The following is a 22,311-nucleotide window of genomic DNA, read 5'->3' on the forward strand; positions in this document are numbered from 1 at the left end:
ACAAATGAACAATTAACCATTATGAAGGGAGCTGTGAAGAAGTTCCATATTTATACTAAGTGATACCACAGTGTCCAGGCCCTACTGTTAATCTACCTAACATCACAGTTTTATCTCGTCACTTAAACATGGCCATAAATGTATCCTATGCAAAGTATCAGCAGATAATGTCTTTTTGCCTGAGTTTTAACAATTATACACTCTTGCTTGGGGTGACACTTCAATGAGTTAATTGGCAGGTTCAATTAGAACAAATAACAGAACTTTGTATTTATTGCACCTGGAAGTGAACATAAAGGAGAAACAACTGCAGACGGTACTGTAGCTAATATTTGCAGCTGAAGCCTGGATATTTCGATTTACCAATCATTTAGGGAGCCGAATTTGTAAAGTAGGATACAATTGACTATAATTAGAAGGGATAAATAATAAACTAGGCTGTTGGGAGACATAAGTAAGCGTTTAAAGAAGCCCAAATATTAGAAATGAAAACTGGACAAAATACTATGGTAAGAGGCACAATGCCATTTTTAAACTGAATTGAATTTCTTATGAAGTTTATATTTTCACGAGCTTGTTCATGTTAAAGCGAATAAATGCTGTTTCATCTCCGTTAGGTATCGCCCAAATGACAAAGCGTTTCAGCAAAGGACGTCCTATTTTTGTGACACAGTATTATTATTAAAAAAAAGTGAAACTGCATTTTTTTCATTTTTATAGACCAAATGTCATTGTTTTACAATCTTTTGGTCGTTACACATCAATATGCGTGTGCTGTAGCTGAATTCAATCATAGCATGGGATTATTATTATTATTATTATTATTATTTATTTTTTTAGCAGACGTCCTTATCCAGGGCAACTTACAATTGTTACAAGATATCACAATATACAAATATCGCATTATTATTTTTTACATACAATTACCCATTTATACAGTTAGGTTTTTACTGCAGCAATCTAGGCAAAGTACTTTACATAATCACATTTAAATGCAAAGCGTTCATCATGAGATTTAATGGTAACATTGCTCCAGTTTAATAGTCTTGACTGTACATATCCTTTTTACATTTTTCAAATAGTGGGTGTTAGGGGTGTAACACCACTTTATGGACAATTTGCTTGTCCTCTTGACTTTTTCTGATGTTAACCATTATATCTATCTATCTCTATCTTCTTTAAAATGTGTGTTGTATGGAGTCTGGCGATAATGTGTTTAAAAGGTTGGCCTTCTATCTCCTCAGCCACATGCAATTTGTTACAGGCTTGCTAAATTCCATTTATCTTGGTGAGAGCAGGCTTTTGGGTTGCTGACTTACTTGTGGTTTTTTTCTTTTCTTATATTTGTTTATTTAGCAGACGCCTTTATCCAAGGCAACTTACAGAGACTAGGGTGTGTGAACTATGCATCAGCTGCAGAGTCACTTACAATTACATCTCACTCAAAAGACAGAGCACAAGGAGGTTAAGTGACTTGCTCAGGGTCACACAATGGCTGAGGTGGGATTTGAACCGGGGACCTCCTGGTTACAAGCCCTTTTCTTTAACCACTGGACCACACAGCCTCCTATAGTTTTCCTTGTATGGAAACAAGTACCATCTGGAACATAAAAACATACTTGACCCAAAGAAACTGTTTCAAAGTTATTGTGATTTGTTTAATGTTTATCACCGTCTGCTTGCTGCAAGACCCCTGAGGAGGTTTCCAGTGCCCAATGTTACCATACTTAGTTTATGTAAACCTATAAAAAAATGTGTAACATATGTGAAATACACTGTAATACCAATCAAAAGCAAATTATTATAATAATAATAACAATTGTGGCCTTTGATGTCTTTTCCTGTTTTGAGCCTTAGGTGCTCTCTTTACCTGCCCCAAGAATGCTTTACTAACCATTCTCGCCGAGATGGAGGAGAGGGCAATCACTGGAAGAGCGTGCTTGTTGAGAATAGTGTTCAAAACAGGTTTTGTGGAAGTGGTGTGTGTTTCATCCGATATGCTGTTTAAATGTTTTGAAAATTAAAATGTGTTCCAACACGTGGTGCTATTTTTCTATTTTATATGATTGCTGTGCATTGCCTGTGTATTTTCTTTAACTCAATGCAAAGGCAAGCTTGTGGAAAGTTACTGATAAGGAAACACATTCCTTATTTGGGTATGGTAAGTAGAGGCTGTCAGTGTCAGATATCTTATTGGCAGGGTGTGTGTGTCAAATGCAATAATATGTTTACCTTAGATTCTGGATGTGACCAAGAGAGATAAGGTACAAGAGGTAAGCTGTGCTGGAGAACAGGTATAAAAAAGAATGGTTGAAGAATGATGTAACCATGTCTGTTATAAAAAGGCTTATTTCTAGCTCTTTTGTTAGACCAGAGGTAGAAAAAAAGACTGCCACACTCCGTATCTATGAAATTGGTACATATGTGCATTAAATAGTCTTGCTTGCTGTTACTGGAGTTTAATAAAGCATTAGTATTAAACTGACGAAGTCTTGTATTAAATGAATCATTCTGTTCATCCATAAAGTAAGACTCACACCAGTGAGCCACTTAACAAATTGTAAAAAATGTGCAGACACTGGTTTGTGATTCCTCCATAGCTACACCTCACAAGAACCGTTAAATACTGCTGGGCCTCAGTGAAAATAAGAAATCAAAATCAAACTAGTATGAAAGATACATTTAGCAATAAAGGGTTGAATTTAAAAGCGCGTTTGTCCTGGTAGTTAGTCAAATAAATAAAATACAAATTAAAAAATACAAATAAAATCTGATCTCAAGATTTGGCACAGTTTTGTGTAAATGTCAAAACTATCTGGGTTACATTGTGAATCTAGCTGGTTTAGGTAAACTGAAATGTATTTTTTTACATTAGGCAGCATGCGATTGACAAAAATAATGGACACAAGTATATTTGTAAGCAAGATAGGGAATTCCTGAATGAAATATGATTCAAGTAATAATCAATTACTTTATTTGGGGTCATTGTAAGGTGTTTTGCCCCTAATTCAGCAATCTTTGCTAATAATATAATGATGACTAGTACTGTATGTTTGACTCATCATACACTGCTTGTTGCCTTGTTACAGCGCACTGTCTCACTGGTTTTCACCATCTCTGTGGACTGTTTTCTAGCTACCACATTTTATGGAGCGCCATTTGTGCCAAAACTATCCAGCCGTTAGTTTGTCAATTTGTTTGTCAATTGGTGAATTGGTCAATTTGTCCAGCAATTCGTCCATAAATTTGTCAATTCATACTGTACGGACCTGCAAATTTCCAATCAACCAGCCAAACTTCCAACTGTCAATCTCGCACTATGCCGAAAACACTGCAACCTTTCTAGCCAATGGGAGCACACGCTAATATTTTAATCGATGAAAATCCAGCCTCACTCAAAACTGCTTCAGCCAATAATATTTAGAAAGGCGTTTCAAAAGATATTCTATGTAACAAGATACTTGACTCCGCTGATTTTCAATAGAGACTTCCGTCTCACTGCGCACAAAGCATTGTGGTATATAGAGAGTTAGACAAAAAAAAATTCTATGGAGGGTCAATGCAGGCATACGAAATGTTGCTGGTTTTCGCCATGTTAAAAAAATGCATAAAACTTTTGAAGTACATTTCACATTTGCCCAAGGCCTGTACTTTAAGCTGGCCAAGTGATCCGTGAATTCCAACCACTCTGGGTACAATGGGAGATGATGTGGGATAATTTGCCCCAGAGAGAGTTGTGGTTGCTTCCTGAAATGGCTTCAGCATCTCATTTACTTCTTCTAGCAGCATATTATGCTCAGCATTAATGTTTGGTGCTGGTCTCTTCAATTCCAAGGCTGAAATTTCTAGCTGCTTTGCTTGCTGGATCACCTCTCCATCCTGGAATTTTCACTGGTTCCGATCCAGTTTCAGCCAGGTACACCTTAGAATAGGCATTCTAGGCAATTGGTGACCTTTTAAAAAGTGAAGCTATGGACCCACACCTTTCAATCACTGCTGATATTGCCTCCAATAACACTTTCCTTGCCTCTTAAAAATAATCTCCTGTAGACAGAGGTGCAATGTATGTGCTAAACAAGGACGCCGTTTCATGTTAAGAAGACTGCAAGCCTGTATAAGATTAGGACCATAGTCAGTAACAGCACACACTACTTGCTTTAAATTATAGGAGTCCAAAACATTTTGCACTGAGGCAATGTTCTCCCCAGAATGATCTTCATCAGCAGGAACGCAACCAATGCATTTTGCAGTCAAATTCCACTTCTGGACAACAGTCCAGAAGTGGCATGTTACTGCTAGAAATTGCTTCTGATTTTTGGTACAGGTTCACAGATCAAATGTAATGGCAACATGTGATCCAGACAGTTCTTGCTTTAACGTAGCCACAATGCCTGAGTATGTATTGCTCAACAGCCTTCTCAAAACTGTCTTTCTTGATGGGGGTACGTAGCCTGGACAAAGCAGGTTCATGATATTTCTGAAAAGATTAAAGCTTATGTTAAAAAGCAATATTATTTGTAACCGGTTTCTAAAAAAAGTTCCTTCACCAATAGTTACAAATTTTCCTGAAGGTACTGTATGTACTGAACTGTGAGAATAAAAATGATACTTAAAAAACACTGTTGTTACTGCACACAATCTTTTGTAGATTTTACAAAATGTAAATGATAAAAATATATATAATTACAGCATAATAGTGTAATTACATCAGTAATGTCTAATTAACTATCCATCATGTTGGATATTCTTTTCCTCTCTTCCTCCAAACATACTGTTTTCTTATTGAAAAAAAGTTTGGTTAAGGAAATCATCAGGCGGCTTCAAGTATTCAACTCCAATTGCTTTCTTTTGTATATTGTTTTTAATAAAGGTTTGGTTTTTGCCCATGGACATTCATCTTGTTAAGGTATCGTTGAATTGTTTGCTCATGAATTTCTCGACCATATTCTCTTAATTCTTGTGTCAAATCTTTTGCAGTAATCCGAGGATTTTGCCGGGCTGCTTGAACGAATCCTTTTCCAGATTTTGCAGACATCTTTCTTGCTCTTCCACACCTGGTGCTAGTTCCAGTAGTTCCTGTTCTCCTGTGTTTGTCAATAATAGCCCACACACTGCTTTTCAGTAAACCCAGTCTTTTTGCTATTTTCATACGAAAAATGTTGATTGCCCAAATACTTTTGTTTAGTATGAAATTCGTTTTTGCATGTTATGTAATGCTTTGTTGTTTTATTATAAAGCTGAATCTCTCATTTATATCTTTCAATAGAACTAGAAATCACACAAAATCTACATCTCGTCGTTTCTCTGGTGAGATTTTGGAACTCCTAGATGGCATTCAAAAAAGATCTGTTAGCTAAGATTGCTGTTTATGGTGTTTTATGGAGTAGTCACTACTGGTGCAGTGTCATTTGTGAATTTTACCGTAGGGAGATCGATGCTTTCATATAAACACACATTCTCATATATAACATTATTAATAATAATGTAAACAGTTTTTTCAACAGGTTAAACTCTCTCCTTGCTGGTCTCCCTGCTTCAGCTATCTGCCCCCTTCAGCTCATTCAAGGTTCGGCTGCTTGTCTTGTTTTCTTCCAATCTCGCTACTCTCATGCTACCCCTCTGCTTTGCACCCTCCATCTCTGCTTGCATTTAATTCAAGACCTTTGTTCTTGCCTACCACCCCTTTCTACCTACACACCCTCTCGCTCTCTCCGCACATCCGCTACTGGCCGAATAGTCGTGCCTTCCATCCACTCTCCAGCCTGCCACGCCGGCTCCTTCTCTTCCCAGTCCCTCTGTGGTGGAACCAGGTACCAGTGAACTTCAGGACTGCTCTACCTCCCATTGCCTTCTGCTGCCTCCAAGACCCATCTCTTTAGACTGCACTTGTAGATCTCTTGATCTACCTCTCCTACTATGCACTGGGCTTACCTGACCTAAGCACAATGTTACTGGTCACTATTACATTACTATCATGTCCTTGAAGATATAAATTGTCTTAATCCTACATTGTTATTTCTTCTCTCATATTGTATTCTAGTAATATTTGCACTTAAATGCGTCTGCCGAATAAACTAATAATTTGGATTCTCCTTGCATACTATATCAATAGATATTATAGCAAACAGGCTGCAGGAACTGCATGCTGGGACCTAATTAGCATATGTCTGGAGCGGGGCATGCTGGGACCGGGCGATCGGACTTTCAATCAGCTCTGAAGGACAAGTGGACTGTTGTGTTCCCTTTTCAGACGTCTACCCTGGAGTTATTGTTTCTCTGCAGCTGTATGGGTTAGATGATTAAAACTTGGTTGATTTAACTCTGTTGAATCTGTCATCACTTCCGGGTAGAATGCATGTGTAGCAGAAGTGTTACAATGTATTACATGATAGTACTTCTCAATAAGCATTTTAATGTTTTGTCCATAGATTATATACTTAAGTTCATTGAACTTTTTCAGCTGAATAACAGAGCACATTTGGAGTGAACATCCTCTTTCTACCTCTCTGCCCCAACTAGGTGTAATATTAATGACTAAATGTAATAACATAACTGGAGGCACCTTCCACCACCTTGGCGCCTACGCCATGTTGTGTCAAGGCAAACAGAGGTCCAGCCCCATATTAGTTACAGGTCCTAAGAATGTGGCTATTTTAAAACAAATATAAGAAAATGTAAATCAGGACAACAAAAATCTTTAAACACACTTTATTAAGAGATAGTATTCCAATGATCAAATCAATACCCAAACTAAAACTCTTTGTGCATAAGTTATTTTCATAAACAAATAAGAGTATATGCAGTCTGAGATTAGGAGGTGAAAAACAATTTAGTCAACCCTAAACAATAAATAAACAGCAGGCACTTTTTTTTTTACATAGACACAGAAAGCACACAAACAGAACAATTTTGGAAGAAAATTAACAAACAAGCATCTTCAGCTTGTTTGTGAAAGAAGCGATTACAAATAAGGAAATACAAATCAACATTTAAAAAAAAAAAAACCCCACACACATTTGGTTCACAACAATCCTTAAAACAAGGTTCAATTTCTCTTAGGAATCAATTACTCTTCATGATATGCTCAGTATAGTACAGATTGGACAGAGTTTTGCAAAATACATACAGGTTCCTGGGGAATATGGAATAGACAGAGGGGGGAAAATACAGTACATACTGAATTCTGCACAGGGTGCTGTACGATACAGGTGACAAAGCCACCCATGTACATTATTATAATACACAGTTAAATAAGACACTTTGGTGACACTAAAATAATGGCTGCAAAACGAATAAAAATTCCAATGATTAAGCAGCTGTTTCTGCAGTGTTCCGCTTGAATTTGTGGTCATTTACAAAAATAAAAATCTGGACATGAAATCTTTTCAAAACATGTTATTCAAGTGTTACTCCTATGCAATCCTATGAACCTGACATTCATATGAATTGGCTACCATTAAAGAGCCAACACAATATCCATAGATAAAAACTGATACAAGTGATCGGAGATGGCTGTACATATCACACTATTCTTCAGAAACCTATTGTGTCAAATATTACTACATTATATATATATATATATATATATATATATATATATATATATATATATATATATATATATAAAGATAACAGCATCAGAGTAGGTAAAGGAAATGTGCAAAACAAACTAGGTCTTCAAAACGAAGTTGTCATGCGATTGAGCATTAAATAAAGCCTCCATGTTTTGAATGTACTCATTAAATGTGTCCCTTGTGGCAAGCGTCAGCTGTTTTCCTTAAACACAAAAAAATAGGCTGCCACATAAAATAGCATGTGTTTGGAGAACCTTTACTCATAGCCTTCAAAACATCCTAACACTATCTAAATCATGTACACAAAGACATCTTACAATGAACATGTGAATTCTCAAAGACTATTTTACTGACGCTGGCAAGCACAGCTACTGGTAAACAAGTAGTAACCTGAAAAAACAAACACTGGGTAGCCTGAAAACAAACACTGTGGAGTCACAACCTTTTAGCTTAAGCATTTGGTTGAGCTTTAGGCGGTTTAATATTTTTCATCTGCCAATGAACAAAAAGGGGCACGCAGTAGATTATGGATAATTTACATTTTAAAAACAAAAAGTAGTCTACAGTTTATTTTTTATCTTAACTTTGTGCAAGAAGTGAGTAAAGCAGCTGAAAGTACAGACGTTTTAAGAGTATTCCTTAATTGAGGCAAATGACTTTTTCCTTCTTTATTATTTATAATTTTACCCATTCTGCTCTTGCAGATTCATCACAATGATAAAAATGTGTCAACAGTACCAACACTTAAGTACACAGCATTGGGTCCAGTGACTTAGGCAACGTCATTACCATGCAAGTATTTACATAAACAAAGCAGAATAAAACAAAAAGCCTTTAGTATTAGGATGGGCCATCACTTGTTCATGTTTGAATTGGAGTGGTCGTCAACTGCAGGTCTCAGATTAGGAGGCGTTGCATAGATATTTACCATATATTAAACTTATGTTTGAATTAATGCAGCATTTATTTTCCTCTGAACTTTGACGGGCAATTGTATCCATTTGTTACATTACAATTAAATTATACAATCCAAAAGTTGTATGCTAAAAGAAAAAAGGAAGGAAACTTCATTCTAAAATATTCATACCCTTCATATCTTCTTTCAGATTCTTCAAGGCTGCTTTTGGATCACAGTAAATCATGACTTTGCATTGTAATTACAAAGGAATCCTAGGTCAACAGGGACCTGGATATCAAAATAGTACTTCTGGGCAACACTGACGCCACACTACAAACATTTAAATTAAGGCCCAAACTGAAGTACAAAATTAGCTGCCCACTTTTTTCAAACCCATACATTTTAGTCCTGGTTAAGTTCTTACTGACAAGTCAACTCTGGATTATTCAGCCAAGACCATATTTTGATCATCTCTTGTGGAGTTCTGCTATGTACCAGTATTAGGCTTTTGTAAGAACAGGGATTGCTTCTATATTTTTCTTCAATATCAAAAGTCCTAAATCCTTTGTGCTTTTCAGGAACAAGGCCAAGCTTTTTAAGGCACATACCTGTGTAGACATCGTCGATTGGATACAGAGATACTTGATGAGATACATTGTACAGTCTTAGCGCCAGGCTTCCAGAGTAAAGAAAGCCACCTCCACCTGCATAAGGAGGGTACGGCCCAATGAACATGCTCTCCGGAATAAAGTACTTCAACTTTTTGTCTCTGTGAGGTCCGGCATTTGTGATAACATCCCCAATAAATAAATCTTTGGCTTTAGCTTCACCTAAGCTATTCAAGTATTCCAGGACCCTATATGTATTGACAAAAACATCATCGTCTCCTTTAAAAATAAATTTCACGTCAGAGCAGTACTTGCTGACCCACTCCAGGAACAGAACTTCTTTTATCGTCAAGTTGAAAAAGGAGTCTCTATAGTCCCACAGCAGGATGTCACCATGCATGTTGCTTTCATATCGCAGCATTTCAGAAAGGTCAGGAAAATGATCCATGCTGGTCGTTTTTCCCAACAAAAACACAGTGACCACCGTGTAGTTGCCTATCTTACCCATCTTTCCCCAAGACTCGCGTATGGCTTGCCTCCTATCAAAGTGCGGGGTGAGTGACTTTATAGCGAGCAAAAGGAAAGGCTTGTCCTTGCATTTGCGTGGCTGGTTGACTACCAGGGGATAAGTCCTACACTTCATATACAAGAGGAAATCCTTGAAGCGTTCTGGTAGGGAGTTAAAGTCCTTGACTTGGGTCATGACCCCAAGGTCAGGCTCACAGGGAGTCAGCTGACTAACATTCAGACTTGCCTCCACAGTACTGCTAGTGCTGTTTAATGCAGTTAGAACAGGGTTGTACAATAGGTCCAACCCCTGCTGTTCTCGGTTCCAGTAAGCTTCACTTGGAACCGGTTTCTTCCAAAACTGCTTGTCTGGGATTCTGACTTTACTGTTGCTGGTTTTGTCCTGGTTCCCACTCCTGGTCACTTCCACCATGATGTAAACTAAGACATTTGCTATCATCATGATACCCAGGATCTTCACTTTCCTGCAACTCATTTTTCATACCTGTCAAAACAAGAAGAAGAATTTGGTCTCCATTCTAAATAATTCATAAAATGAAATATTAGGATTACATGCATCTAAAGCCTTTTTTTGTAAATACATTGTACAAAAAAAAAGTTTGATAGTAGTGAACAGCAGCAGTTTGGAAAAAATAATATGCATGTTATTTTTAAGTCAAAAGAACTTTTGTGTTAAATATTTAGTGGGCATCATGTGCTCTTAATTCAGTTTACTCATGACACCAATTCCAGGTCACAATCCAACTGCTAATTATATCTTACTCTTGACGGTTTGTCTGGGGGTGAAAAAGGATAGAAAGTAGAACATGTTTTAAAAATTCTCTGGGAGTCAAAAAAATAACAAATGACCCATATTTAATACTTTAATATTATTATAGCCACTTGGTCTGAACAGCTTAATGACTCAAAAGGGGTAAAAAAACAGCAGCTATATATTGTGCCAGGATTTAAACTCTCTTTATAGGTTTCTGTTCACATTCTAATGCCTATAGGCAGGCCCATCGAGTGGGCGGAGAGGCCGGGGACATTTCCCCAGGACCCGCTGCCCAGAAGGGGCCCTGGAGAAGCCAAAAAGACAGAGCAGCAAATATTATACAAACAAAACCAATGCTGACTGCTACAGACCCTTAAAATATGTATACATAAATCCAACAGCATTATAAAAGGCACTGCAAGACAATATGTAAATTGTAAAAAATAAATAAATAAATAAATAAATAAATAAATAAATAAATAAATAAATAATAGCTCTTGGCGGCCCTGCCTATAGGATTTCAAATGGGCTTTAATCTGTGGTCTGGTCAAAAAATTATATATTTGAAAATTCAGGCAGCAGAGCCTTGTACACCCTCCCCTCATCTATTTAATAAATGGACAACATAGATGTCAGTCAAGTAACTTTTCTACTGGACAGACACCAGACTACATACATAGGGCTCCTGATTTTCCATTCTTAGGAATGGCAAATTCCGTTTTTCAAAATGACCAATTCCGTTTTTTCCGTTTTTATCAATTTATTAACTAACAACATAATTTGAACATAAATAAAATTTTTACATTAAATTATTGAATTCATTTTTTTTGTTTTATTTAAGTCCCTGAGATACTGTAGTTTTCAGGAAAAATCTTTCTTAAAGCAGTCCACTAGTAACAATGTACTGTAGGTCAGTCAACAAATAAAGGTGTTTTGAAAAAACAGCTTATTGCTGACATTACAATATACAGACTAGTTGAAAACGAGGGGCATTATTACAAAAATATACCATTCATAAAATTACAAATTTAATACAATGTTCAGGACACTTCTCTCCCATCTGTATTTTCACCATTTTCTGTTTACTACGGTAGCTACAGTAGAGAGCCATGTTATAGCAACACGAGTAATGAGCACGTAGTATTATTAAGGAGTTAATGATAAATTAGAAATAATAACTTATAAAACTAAAGGTTTCACCTCAACCACCGTGTCGTTTCCTTGTGTTCAGCGGGTGATGGAGTAACGGATTTGTGATAACTAAATAAATGAACTACATAAATTCAACTAAAGGTGTGTTTTTTTGTTTGTTTTTTTAAATCAGGGGGGTTGACAATCTTTTTTTTTTCCAGTACTTTTCACTTCTGTATATACTCAAATTATTCCAAAGAATAGAACTCACAAAACAGCTAGTTGCTTTTTAAAAAAAACTCGACTCACAGAGCACACAGGCAGCACCGCAACAGAGACAGACAGTCCATCACCGTAACGCCCACAAAACCACCTGTTTTCTCATTATCCAATGATCCAAATAAACATACAAAAATGTTTTATACAAGCGTCATTGCTGGGCTTCTGGGTAGTGTAGTTTTCAAAGCAATCCATTATTTTTTATAGAACAGCAGGTGCAGTTGCAAAGCAGAATTCCATTCCCAAAATGCCAATTCCGTTCCCAATGCCTAATTCCGTGATTCCGCGATCGTGGAAAATCAGTAGCCCTACAGAACTAAGATTTATCTTTCAGAAACGTGATATTCGATGTACCTTTTAAAACTACTTTGTGGACAAATTGCTCAAAATTACTGAAATGTAACCCAAATTTCCATCTACTCTAAATTAATAAAGGGGCTTTATGCCAGTACATTTTTATTCTGATAAAATCACACAGCTGTAAATACAAATGTTATATGTATTATAGAAAAAAAATAACTGTACAAATATAAGCATTACATATGGATGGACAGACTGCTCTATACACGGTATCCAAGATCCAAATTCTGAGGAGTTATAAGAAACCCTAAGTTAACATGCACACAAGTAGACACAAATTCAGATTCAAGACTTACTCATTGATGAAGCACGTATATAATAAAACACTACAGGATAGTTTCCAACCATTTCCGTTCACAAACCGATACAGCACAAAAAACACCAGGTGCTAAAAAAGCAGAGGCATTGCAAGGGGAAACCCAGAGCATGCTTTTTACTGCACATCTACACTTCTGTCTCTGAATGTTGAATTTCTGTTATTTGCTATTGTTAACATCAATCTCTCTTTCCTACTTTCACCTGAAGAAGTGACCTTTGAGGTCTTGAAAGCTTTCTCTGTCGATCTTGCTATTGTTAAGAAATTCTACACATTTGTGCTAAACGGAACACCAAGGGCCATATTCTCAAAGCCTTAACTCCAGTCTTTAGTTAGTTCCTGTTTTTGGAAAAGATGACAATTCAACAACAAATGTACAAAACGGAGAAACAAACCACTTGAAAAAGGGCTGAAGATACTTCCAATTACATTACTTTGTTTTATACTAGTTTAAAAAAAAGCATTAAAAAGGAGTGGAGTTTGGAATATATTTAGGGGTATATATTCAGTCAGCTTGATAAATTGGACTCCTATCAATTTATGTTCTCAAGTAGAAAAAAAAATAAGAAAATGTTTTGGGATTAATGTTATGTATTAAGAAGCTGTCATCTATTTTATAAACTGCAATTAGCGGTTGCAACCCACCACATAGTTCCAAATTAAAGCTGTAAATATAAGGTTAATAAATGATGTGTTTAAACCTTCAGGGTGTTTAAAAATGTTCTGCCTTTCGATGTATTTCTTAGTTTAGTGGATTACAATACGTAATCAGGTATGGCTCAACATCAAAGCAGGCGATCATGAAAAAAATTTGAATACCGTCTCTAACTGAGCAAGTCAAAGAAACTTAACCCACTCATGCGCATATTCCTGCTAATATGTAACAAGAATGAAATTTTAAAATGGATAATCCTTTTCTTTTACCTTTAAAAGCTATAGACTTTAGCCTCTCACAGACAAAAAAAACATTTAGAATTTATCATGACATGTAAAAAGGCATTTTTCAAATATCTACCTTTTTGCCTTGAGGTTTTATTGTCTTTACCACGTTAACCTATTTTTTTTTTTTTGCATCCAAAATTACAGCTTATTTAAATTTAGAAAATATTAAAAACAGAGCTAACATTTTTTTTCCTTCTGATAAGCTAAAAACATGCAATTTTCTTGTTCAGACCATTTTTCTTCTGTTTAAAACCAAAAAATAAAAACGCACAGTTTTCTGCAATCACTTTCCTTTCCTGTAACTCGATGACAAAGGGACAGATTGAGCAAAAAGAAACTAAGCAAAAACTAGTTACTGTAGTACTGCTCTTCAACTGTCTGAATCTTTGTCCCTGATTTATAAAATGTCAATGACACGTGCTGTACAGAAAACAGATTGACACAGAGACCCTTTTATATGCATAGTCAGGCTCTACTGGACATTCAACAAGGTTAATGATTACATTTGTAACTACACCTAACAGCTTTGTTCCCAAGCCTTATGGTTTGCTGATTTTACAAACAAGCCTAAAACCTTTTAGGCAAATATTAGGTACCACATTTAACCAGCTGTGCCTGTACTGTATCACGGTTTATGCCTACATTTATAACAAACAGCGGAACAAATGAAACCTGCAAACACTAAGTTACCAAACGACGCTGTGCTACTCATGGACACTATTACAGCAACACAGACATTACAATATGTTGCTTAACTCACGCTGCTGGTGTGCAGAGGTCAAACAGGCTTAAATTTAGATCACAATATTTTTTATATGTTACCATCAGTCTAAACACCAAAATGGTTCCTTTGTTTGGATGCTGCGCTGCCTAAATGTTTGTAAAGCAGATGCAAGACATTTTCCCACCATTCCAGTAAGGATGACAGGTGTTGCCAGGACGATAGTGCTCTTATGTTAGTGGTGTGTGCTGCTCGGAATCTCCTTTGGCTATCGCTACATAAGGTAACCTAATGGAAATATTGGAACAATGTGTGTTTAACTGAAAGATACAGCAAGATAATGTTTCCAGAGTAAAGTTGTGTGTCGGGTGTGGTGGTATTTAAATAAGTGGTTTCTATGAGCTATAGTAAATTTGCATTATCAATTGCCTTAGTGCAGGTATTTAACACCTAAGTAACATCCATTCAGAACTGTTCTGTCTGAGCAAACAAGCTAAATATATAACAAAACTGAAGTGCAGGCCCGTGGAATGTCTGATTTGTTTCTCCATTAGTTTACATTACATTACCACTCTTTTTCCATTAGTTTGAGTGTTATGCATTAACTATTGGTATGCAGCTTTTTAGTAATAAATAAATAAATAAATAAATAAATAAATAAATAAAAACCGCCCTTTATTAGATATATTTAAAAAAATCTCTTAATTGGAATAACACTATACACTAAAGCTTTTTAATCAAACCCTTTTGACTTCACTGGAGACACAACCAGTGCATGGATTAGAAACAGCATGAACCAGGAACAATTATCCAGTCTCAGTTGTACGGCTAGTAAACAGAAAAAGACAACACTCTGAAGGAGACCCAGAAATGGACAAGTTGGTTGAGTGTTTTGCCAACCAGAAAGATTGATCACTTGCTTTGAAATGAAAACTGCTGCTCAAAAAGGTAGATTTATAATATCCGATTTATCTTAATATTTAATGTTACCTGTTTAATATCCCAGAATGTGTGTTATGTTATTTATTGCTGCTTCAGCAATAGTCATTTTTGCTGTGTTTAATATTTTTGAGCAAGTCTCATTAAAACGTGGATTTTCTATAATGAGGTTAATATAAAAAGTGGCTACTAGGAATGTTCAGTTATAGTTTCTTACCGCCTGCAACGGAGTTTGTTACATTTTTATTACACTGTTGCATGTATTTACTGCTATACACCATAAACCTATTTGCCTTTTCGCTTAACACTTATTTTGACTCAAGAAAAGTCTAATGTAGATCAACAGAGATGTTTTACAGCCTGTAAAATAATGTTGCCTGGAATATTTCTGAATAAATTAGCTGCGCATTGACAAATGAGTCAAAGACAGGCTCAGATTTCATTTCGGAGCATCTCAAGCAGTTCAGTAACAGTATTGTCCATGGCTTCTATTTTACTTAGACCATCTTTTGGCAAGGCATTTGGTAGCCTGGTGCAAGATTTGTAATAGTTTTTGAAATGCAGCTCTCTCAACAATATTTACAGGCCTTACAACACATCCTGCATTACTACATTCACAATCTTACTTGTAATCTTGCCTTGCTATATCTATTTTTTCCCCCTCAAAAAAACAAGCAGCTGATGGTACATGTTTATTTTAAGGTCCTGTCCACACTGTGCCTTTAAACTGTATTAGTTGCATTTAAACAGGCTAAAAGTGCTAAAAATCAGGGGGTAGTCTCGAGTCCGGTTCTAATTAGACTGCATCAGATAGTGCGGCTTCTCAGAAGTGTGGACGCTGTAATACCAAACTAAATTTTTGGTATATCCTCCAATATGCCAAAATACTTTGTGGTATGTTTGGCGAAAAACTCAGAGCAGGCGCCTGAAGGACTTGCTGTCAGTGTGCAGCACAAAGGAATATCTACTAGAAAGTGTCCTGAGGGCATAAAAGGTGGGAGTGCTTGGCAAATGTCCTAGAATCATCTGATGCCCACAACACACTTTCTAGTGGATATTCCTTTACACTGCTGTCAGTGTACACTCTGCACTGCGTATTCATTTTTATGTTTTAAAAAAAATACTGTCAGGACATCTCTCTATTGAACTAGATGGGAAAATAACACAAGCACAACGTTAAATTATAGGTGACTGCAAAAATGAAATGCCAGTTGAAAGTAGGATCAGGGATGTACAATTCATGTAACAGTGCACTACAGTGGTGTCAGAGTGGGAAAGAACGAGGGACCAACAGAGGGAGCCAGGGGGAGACCTACCGGAGCCAGCATGCAACCAGAGAGAGAAGTGGACTCCGACGGTATAAAGGGGCAGCTTGCACTGTGACGATCGGTAAATGTGTCTGTCTATAAAATATTAGCTGCGTGTTCTTTAAATAAATAACTGTAAAAATAAAAACATCGCAAAATAAGAGCAGAGACATAATGACGTATACTGGGATTTCCAGGATAGCATGAATATAGGTAGCACTGCTAGTGCATGCCGGGAGGAAGGTGTGGTGTTGGAGTTTTTGAGTCGCAGAGCAAGATGGGGGTGGAGAAATAGTTTAAAAGTTATGGCTGTTTGACAATGCATCAGCTATGGCTGTGTTTGGTTGTTTTCTGGAGTTAAAGTCGGGTCGGGTTGGGTTTGAACAAAGAATGTCGAGGAGTTTTTTATTCTCTCTTTCCCGGAGGATGATAGTATGATTACATTGACTTTGAACTATATTAACTGACTGAGTGAGATTGGGACATAGAATTGAATAGTGTTTTCTACTTACGTTTCTCTTTCTTTCCCTGGTTTCTTTTCTCAAAGACTCGTAAACCCCTGTGCTCAACAATTAATATGTTGGGTGGTTGTTTCTTCCCTATTGCTTGTATTGAATGCGTGCTCTGTATGAAATATATTACATTGAGTTTGATTAGGCTGTATTGTTCATTTTGTAGTAGGTGAGCTTTTGATATTAATATTTATTGCATATTCTAAGATTATATTCATTGAAATGCCTCTATAATGATCTAGTTTAACTGATGGTGTTTCTGATCATGTTCTATTACTTGACCACCTTGAGTTGTCGGTAATTTGATTGTATATGCTCGAGACTAATCATATTATATAGATTTATTTATTGGGTGCAATATTACGAACTTTATATATATATATATATATATATATATATATATATATATATATATATATATATATAGAGAGAGAGAGAGAGAGAGAGAGAGGAGAGAGAGAGAGAGGAGAGAAGAGAGAGGGAGGAGAGAGAGGAGAGAGAGAGAGAGAGAGAGAGAGAGAGAGAGAGAGAGAGAGGAGAGGAGAGAGAGAGAGGAGAGAGAGAGAGAGAGAGAGAGAGAGAGAGAGAGAGGATTGGATTGTTTTTTGCAATATAATACAGGGCTTGGATCCCGGGAATCGCGCATTTTCCAAGTTGTTCCTGCATATATGCAACTTTCAGTGCGGGAAAATCCCGCAGAGATATTTTTAAGGCACCAAGCTAATGTATTTTTCACCCAATTTAGAATGCCTGAAACGCTACAAACAATTTCTAAGGAAGTGGGTGTCAGTGACGAAAGCACTGTGAGACGCATTCTGAATAGTTCTGTTAAAATAAATTAAAATATAAAAGTAGTTCTGGATGTTTTAAGTGCCGCAAGAGTCTCTTCAAGTCTCGTTCAATCTCCATATTAAAACATACTTAAGTCTTTTCCTTCTGAAACTATAGAAAAAAGGTAGTAATGAAAAAAAAATGGTTTAAATCAAATGTATTTATTTTATGTATGTATTTATTTATTTAATCAAGTGCTTTATATTAGGATTTAAATCGACTTGATTTTTTTTTAAATCCAACCCTACATGTCTAATAATTTAAACGTGTGTTGTACTTTGACAGTACACTTTATGGACACACTGCAGCCCCCTACTGCAAGTGAACTGCTCAATATAGACCACGGTACAACGGGTCATAATGGGTAAGCAGGACGACTCAGAAATGCACAAATAAAAATTAAAAGTAAAATAATTACTTTGAATTGATTTTCCACTCTGATATAGCCTATATAGGTGAAGCAGGCGTCTGGCGATTGATTGTGCCTGGAGAGCGGTGCTGTGCTGCTCGCGATTGTAGCTGTTTTTCAACTTGTATCAGTGAAGCACAATGCTTGATTTTTTTTACAAGTATAAATGCTCTGGTAAACAACAATTGTAAATCACAATACTCATGCTTTTACGTTTTATTTATTACTGCAGCTGCATTTTAGTAACAGCAACTGCGGCTGGTTCAATATGTTTTCGCTGTTTGAAATAGCTATATTTCTACATGCAAAAGAAAACCAAGGAAGAAAACACAAGTCTACAGAGTTATACAGAGTCATTTTGGTTACTTTTTATCCTGGCTTTAATAAAAAAAAATAAAACAAGTTTATTATTGTTAGTTATTCTAGTTTTATCTTGAGGTTTTTTTTGATATTGTAAACATTTTCAATGGCACACAATTATGCTGAGTTGGGAAGTAAAATTAAGGCCATTGCACAATGGATTTGATCATGTATCCGATTTTAACGCGAGTCTAAGAAGACAAAACACGATTATGTACATTCCCTACTACACCTTGCACAACTGAATGCATAATTGTCATAAAATGAGTCAATTTTGGAATCGAAACAAGTTCGACAAAAAAAGACATTGACCAATGAAAAACGACTGGGAAGACACGTGGTTTCTTGCATTTGCCTTTACAAAAATGGAAAAACTAATTGTGTCTATCGCCAAACAAAAATTTCTTTATGATAAATCCAATAAAGATTACAAAGACTTTGGGAAAGAAAAGAAACTTGGGCTGTGGACTTGGGCGCGAATGATATGTATTACAAAACATGAAATTATGAACTGATAACATACATAAACACGTGGATTTTGTGCACTATAGGTTATTACAAGCATATACTTTTTACTTCAATTCGAGGAAGTAAAGAAACAACGGCCTATCCAGGAGACACATCAGAGAAAGAAGCGTGACAGGGCAAGAGCGGTCAGGGCTTAACTGTGAGAAGAGAGGCAAGAACATTATGTAATTTCGGGCTTCATGCACACAGAGTTGAAGATAATGTCTTAAAGTGTTTTGGTAGCTCATTGCTAGCTTCCCAACTTTGACTATTTATTACCGGAGCGATAGTTTAAATAAAATATTGGTCATGGGTCATGATGCAATGACAACTGTATGCGGTTGTGTAATACAATTTTTTTATTATTATGTATTGCGTAACATTATTTTTTATTAAATACTGAAGCTAGGTACTATAGCTTCCACCGCACATCAGCGCTCTAAGTACGATATTAACGCATCTAGTGTGCAATGAATTGACACGACTTTTTCGGATGACGGAACGGATCCAGTGGGCCTTTACAGTGCACACTATTTTGTATTATTTTATTGATAACGATTTTGCCAAATAGAAAGCAAATACAATGTTTCCAAAGAGATTCCTAAACACGGTCTTAATTCTGTGCACCCAAAGACATGTAATTAAGTTTAAGAATAGCCCTCTACTGTTTGGTATTCTCTCAAACCAGCAGTCTGTCAGTCTGAGACTTGTGAAAAATTATATATTAAAGAAAACTGGAATAACACTTTTCTAAATCAGATTATTCAGCGTTAGGTATTATTGCAAATGTGGTGGTACCTACCATTCAGTGAGCGAACATTGTAAAGGGTACTTAGCTGAAACCTCCTGACTTAAGGGTAAAATTATAAAAGAAAAAAAAAAACAAAAAAAGGTTGAATAGACCTTCGAGAAGCAGTCAGATACATTGCAATTTTAGTTTGTACAATAAAGTACAGGTGTGAAATACCAAAATGCCGATATACTGTATATTTTGTGTTCCAACAGGCCCCTAAAGTGCGGGGTATATCGTGGAGACTGCGTTCACTCACCTGGTTGTTCTGTAGCTTCTACCAAAGCGGTGTTCTTCTGAAATCCACTTGGCTCACGAAGAGAATAAACTGAATAAATCCACGAGGGTGAACGCAACAAGTCCTCAATTGACGCGTTTGGAATGATCCGTCATTGTCTTCATAACAAATAAAAACAGTAGCAATAAAACGATCAGCACGGGTGGGTTACAGCCGGTGTGTGAAATTATATTCTGTTTTTCTTTTTAAACTTATATTTTAGCGAGGAAGTTAACCGAACACATAGTTTTTCGTTTTGAGCTGAGCTGTTCTGTCATCTCGGCGTGTCACCTTTCTCCTTTGTATAACCAGATCACAAGCACACGCAAGGAGTCTATCTTGTTCACTTCTCTGCTAGGAACTGCTATTCGACTTTCTTTTCCAAACTCCAGACGACGTTTTCATTATCTGCTGTTGTGTAATGACCCGCAAGTCTCACTCTTCCATAGTTTTTTTTTTAAGGTTATTAAGTGTCTTTAGAAAAAGAAACCCCTCCCGTCGGTCTTCCCAAATTTACAACACAACACCAACTCTTGATGAACTAACACAAGACGCTCCTTACTTTAATCAGTTTGTGACGTCAATGTGAAAGGGCGGAGATCACAGTTAAAAAACACAAATATGTCGGAACGATGGAGAATGATCGCTTCTCACGAGTTTCGCTGTACTACTTCTGTGCGAAAGCACTGAAATGTAACAACGTAATTGTAGCAAGTAGCCAAAACGAAAGTAATCGACACACGGCATGCTTTGTATCGTACGTCAGAAGTTGGTTCAATCACCATATAAAATGCTACCGTGTGTGCACAGTTTACTTTTATTTGACAAAATACTAAAAACTCAAGCAAGAGCTTCTTTATATACTTTTCAGAGATTTTATTCTGAAATGTAATTGATATCATATACAGGGAGTCGATGGTTATAAAAATAAACTGGATACTATGCATTTTCTAAAAAGAAAAATAATTCCTTTCTTGGGACTTTAAACGGGGTATAACAATAACGTGTGGACATTAAGAGTGGTCATTTATTAACCCACGCCTTTAAGCCTCTCCTCCACCGCACCTTGCTAGTATTGTTGTTCTCGATGCTCAGGCTCCATCCATCCCCAAGAACAGCGTGGACCTTTTGTTAAGCCTTGAAATTAGTACTACTACTACTACAGAAACCCTGAATGTTGGACAGATGGTCTGAAAGTCTGATTGGTCCAGAATTGAAAAGACTTTCACCAAAAATCCTGATAATCTTCCTCTGCTGAGGGTGTGCAGAGGCGAAATTGCCCCTTTTCTATTGTAATACTAATACCAGATGTTTATTCAGCACATAAAAGTTTGTTTCTTTTAAATCAAATCAATTTATGATTCTGTTCATTGGTCATTCTGGCTGTGTGATCGGTTGCACAGACCCTTTTCTATTCCAGTTTGTTTACAATCCTTAAAGGTAGATAAAGGGGCTTATTTTGAAACAGTTCAGTAAAATGTATCAGCACTACAACACTGTAGTATTTACACATCAGGTTCTGTTTTGCTCAGTTAGACACTGTTTAAGTAAATACACCTCATACGTGTATTGGGGTATTTTTTTGTTCCAGAAATGTATTAACAGATATATTCTCAACACATGATTTGAACATAATTACCATAACCTTACAAAAGTTTACCACAGTATTCTTGCACCTCTACCATGCTTTTCCCCCTGGTTATACTATGCCTTTACCATAGTTTACCCTGGTTTGCCATTTTTTTTAATGCTTTACCATATCTCTCTGTGCTTTACAAAGCTTACCTATGATTTACCATGCTTTGACTGTGCTTTATTACACTTTGCTGTGCTTTTACTATGGGAAACATTTATAAGGGTAGGCTTCTTGTCACCATGTCCCTGTGAACTCACAATATATGCTCCTGCTATGACCACCAGCAGCAGACTGAAACAGCTCAATTACAACATCGACAAGCTAAATTTGTGATTTTATATTATATATATATATATATATATATATATATATATATATATATATATATATATATATATATAATCATCTTTAATGCAGGTGCTGACACAGAGCTGTTACAATGTTAGGTTAAGAGCCTTCTTAAGTACTTTACCTAGATTGCTCCAGTAAACCCCAACTGTATAAATGGGTAATTGTATGTAAAAATAATGTGATATCTTGTAACAATTGTAAGTCACCCTGGATAAGGGTGTCTGCTAAGAAATATATAATAATAATAATAATAATAATAATAATAATAATAATAATAATAA

The 22,311-nt window shown here is 36.3% G+C and overlaps 1 protein-coding gene and 1 long non-coding RNA gene across 2 annotated transcripts; one reads left to right on the forward strand and one right to left on the reverse strand.

Annotated features, from left to right (window-relative positions):
* The first annotated feature begins 314 nt into the window (after window positions 1-314).
* LOC131737381 (uncharacterized) lies at window positions 315-6,317 on the forward strand. The gene is made up of 3 exons (XR_009328997.1): window positions 315-509; window positions 5,493-5,566; window positions 6,113-6,317. It is a non-coding gene; the product is annotated as an uncharacterized LOC131737381 (long non-coding RNA).
* A 375-nt stretch (window positions 6,318-6,692) lies between these two features.
* On the reverse strand, window positions 6,693-20,575 carry LOC117410464 (N-acetyllactosaminide beta-1,3-N-acetylglucosaminyltransferase 2). Its single transcript, XM_034017032.3, has 2 exons — window positions 20,026-20,575; window positions 6,693-10,092 (listed from the first exon to the last, which is right to left on the reverse strand). Exon 2 carries the CDS (start codon window positions 10,081-10,083, stop codon window positions 8,893-8,895), a length of 1,191 nt encoding a protein of 396 aa, XP_033872923.2. The 5' UTR covers window positions 10,084-10,092; window positions 20,026-20,575; the 3' UTR covers window positions 6,693-8,892.
* Between the last annotated feature and the right edge of the window lie 1,736 nt (window positions 20,576-22,311).

Source organism: Acipenser ruthenus, chromosome 6 (assembly GCF_902713425.1).
Source record: "Acipenser ruthenus chromosome 6, fAciRut3.2 maternal haplotype, whole genome shotgun sequence".
NCBI classification, from domain to species: Eukaryota; Metazoa; Chordata; class Actinopteri; order Acipenseriformes; family Acipenseridae; genus Acipenser; species Acipenser ruthenus.

Excerpts from the sequence above, each read along its gene's own strand:
- LOC117410464 (XM_034017032.3), bottom strand. The coding sequence starts at position 10,083 with ATGAGTTGCAGGAAAGTGAAGATCCTGGGTATCATGATGATAGCAAAT.